General features: G+C 37.1%; 1 protein-coding gene across 1 annotated transcript; it reads right to left on the bottom strand.

The window, feature by feature from the left end:
* Positions 1-942: 942 nt before the first annotated feature.
* On the bottom strand, positions 943-2,276 carry EV154DRAFT_608242 (uncharacterized protein; the record flags this gene model as incomplete). The annotated part of the gene is made up of 4 exons (XM_051607666.1): positions 2,036-2,276; positions 1,874-1,971; positions 1,398-1,805; positions 943-1,329 (listed from the first exon to the last, which is right to left on the bottom strand). Exons 1-4 carry the CDS (start codon positions 2,193-2,195, stop codon positions 943-945), a joined length of 1,053 nt encoding a protein of 350 aa, XP_051450148.1. The 5' UTR covers positions 2,196-2,276.
* Positions 2,277-3,430: the final 1,154 nt, after the last annotated feature.

Below are 3,430 nucleotides of genomic sequence, written 5' to 3'. Positions count from 1 at the left end.
AGAGTGGAGTAACACTGAGAAATTTTTTTCAGGTTCAGGTTAAAGTTAGACCGCGGAAAAGTTAGACCAGAGGTCGCGGTCTAATTTTAACCTGAACCTCAGGTTCTGGTGTACGGTAGACCAATACCTCTGGTTCTGGTCTAATATTTTACGATTTTAGACGAATACCTCTGGTTCTGGTCTAATTTTTTTATATAAACCAACCTGAACCTCTGAAACGTGACGAATAAAATCATGGTATTCTTGTTATTTTATATGATTGTATTGGTCAATTTTTTATAGAACTAGGATCATTATACCCTTGCACTATTGCAAAAAAAAAAAAAAAAAAAAAAACATTTGGAAATAATAGAATTTTTGGGGATAAATAAATAACGTTTATTGAAATAAAATTTATAGTTCAGCGAAATAGTTAGAACTTTTATGTATACATCTATAATCTATTCTAAAAAGGATAGCATGTCACTCTTTCGGTCTGTAAGACAAGGATTGAAAGCTATAACGGGAACCAAATACCATGATTGTAGTAAGGTTTGCCGCAATTTCGACAGTGTATGGAGAGCCAGATGAAGAAGTGACAGCCAATTAAAAAAAATGTATTACTTATCTTCAACAAAGCTAATAATTCGGTCGGATAGAGCTAAAAGAAACAGTTAGAATATATTTCAATGTGACATGATTCATTTATTTAAAGGTCTTACATCTGGCCGTCAACAATAAGAGATTAGGGTGCCCTAACACGATAGCATTTCAAAGGGCAGATTTTCTACATAACCAGTAATGTTTACCGTACAAAACTACGTCTATGATATGAGTTTATGATATTGCAATGTCTATAATTACTTACTGTATTTTTATTGAAATGATATAGGAAAGAAAAGGAAAGAAAAGTAAAAAATAAAAAGAAAAACTTAAATAGAAAAAAAAAATTATTAAAACTCCCTATCTCCCGCTACGACTACGATTGGGCAGTATCAACCCATCACGTTCTGATCTTCTTTTGGCTTTCTTTCGAGCTTCAGAATCAGAACATGACGAGGATGGAGAAAGTCGAGCGCGTGGCAAAGAGATAGAGAGTGCTGGAGGGGAAGATAAGGGCCGGGGAAGAGGATAGGAGGAGACAACATCATCTGCGATAAAAAATGGAGGGAACTCGGTCGATGGCTGTTGTTCTTCCGATCTATCTGACATTCGGTGATCCATGTCTTGACAGGCCTGCTCCTCCTCTTCATCCTGTTGGGTTTCGTGAGATCCAGTCTGACGAACTGATTCCATACAAAGCCGGTCCAGGTAGCTGGTCATGGATAAAGAACTTTGCAATCCATCTGGCTTGGGTCTATGTTGACAAATTGTGATTAATAACATATTACGAAACTATAGACACCAATATTACTTACAGTCTTTTTGGCATTTCCCAAGGAGTAAATCACCATGTTTTTAGAAATCCAATTATTTATTGCCAGATGAGTAGGTACGACAGGACTACTGACAGTCAGGTCAAACATTCTTCCCGACCCCGTTGGAATACCAGGCTGGCCGTCGTAACAATTCCAATTGTAGAGTATACGCTCAAGAGTATAGAGAACGGTTTGCTGCTTTTGAAGCTTTTTAAGGTCTGACCAACAGTAACCATCAACTCCGTAATTACTCGCAAAATATACACTCAAAAAGGTACCCGTAATATGGAACGTATTGTTGTACGCCAACTCAGCCTTCTTCTTGAACATTGCATCTCTTTTCTCCTGATTAAGCAAGTCGAAATCATCTTCGTTGGCAAGGCTCCTGAAGTATTTCTCCGTCTCCTCCTTCACGGCAGAAACAAGGTAAGGTTTAACGACAGGTATCGTTCTTTCACCTAGGGAGTTTCAATTACCATGGATACCATGAGCCCGATCTTGCGCATCATTGTATCGGATGGCTCTTGCAATGCACTCCCTGAACCTGCGTTCGTCGTTTTTTTGCTCTGTAATGCTAATAAATAAAATATGATGGTCAATAAAAGTATTACCGGCCTCTTTTATTATAAAAATCTTACCATGAACAATGTTCGATCCAGTGATTGTAGTCCTTTTGGTTGACATGGCTTCACGGTTGCCATTTGAGAGAGCAACAGATACGGCCATAGTTACTACTTGGGGAATCTTGCTGATGGTTTCAGTGAGAGTGTTGATCGCTGTTTTTAAGGAATCAACCATTTCTTTCAATGATTCGATTTGTTCTTGCAAGTCACGAGCTTGATAAGAGGGATTGCTAGGGTTGATTTTTTAATAATAAAAAGTTGGAATAAAATAAAGTTGTTAACATGGATAGATAAATATATTTTCTTATATAAATGAAAAACCGCCCTGATGGTTAGGCCGATTCGGCATGTCTTACAATTTTAAAAAAAGATGTTCTACTCGTCCAATGATTTCAAACAACCCTGTCCTGGATCAGCCGATCAGGAACACTCTTCCATTGTTCTATTTGAATTGCGACAGAACCAGTAAGATAGCAGACGTCTTTTGCATCCTGTTCAATTGGTTATGGCTAAACATAATGGCTGTATCTCATCCTTTTTCCAATCCTTCAACTGGGTAAGATATGATACTAAATTTTAAGCACCAAATTGATATTTCTACATAAAACAAAAAGGTATAAATAATTCGTATTAAAAAAAGGTTTGATATACTTCCTTTCGACAATCACAAAATTATATTTGAACTATAAACAATGTCTGCCCCTAATAGAATTCAGAAGCCCAAGGTCTTAGGTGTCCCCAGAAGTGGTTTAAATAAGCCTCTTTTGCGAGGTATTTTCAATGAACATCGTACTGGTCCCACTTTGCCTGATGTTACTGGTCCCACTTTTCCTGTTGTTACTGGAGCTTCTGTATCTGAAGATAATGGAGCTATTGTATCCGAAGACAATAGAGCATTTGGATTTAAAGATAACGATATAGGGATGTCGGAATATGGTGCTTTTGATATGTCGACTGTTAATCAAGAAGTAACACAAATGCTAATCGACCAGGAAGTACGTCGAGAGGAGGAAGAGCATGACCGATATGTCGAAGGTGAGATTTCAGACATAGAAGATAAACACATTGAAACCGAAGATATGCAACGAACGAATAATTATATGTTTGAGTCTACAACAGAAAATGTCGATCTGGAAGAAAGCACAGAAGGTAAATAATATATTATTTGGTCAAATATTCCATGGTGTACCTGATATGTTTGGAATTGCATATAGTTGTGCACAATAGTGGTGATGATCAAGATGGTCCCGTTATCAAGAATGTCATTATACCGGATTATCCATTTACGAAAGATGAGCTGGATAGTTTGCAATTTACTTATCTCTGTATCAACAATAATATGACGGTCCAGTCTATAAGGAATATGAAAACGTTTATCGAAATGATACTTAACCGAAACAAAACACGTAA

The sequence above is a fragment of the Mucor mucedo genome (genome assembly GCF_025094135.1).
Source record: "Mucor mucedo strain NRRL 3635 chromosome Unknown EV154scaffold_286, whole genome shotgun sequence".
NCBI classification, from domain to species: Eukaryota; Fungi; Mucoromycota; class Mucoromycetes; order Mucorales; family Mucoraceae; genus Mucor; species Mucor mucedo.
Note: the sequence above shows the minus strand (reverse complement) of the source record. Positions and strands in the feature narration are given on the sequence as shown.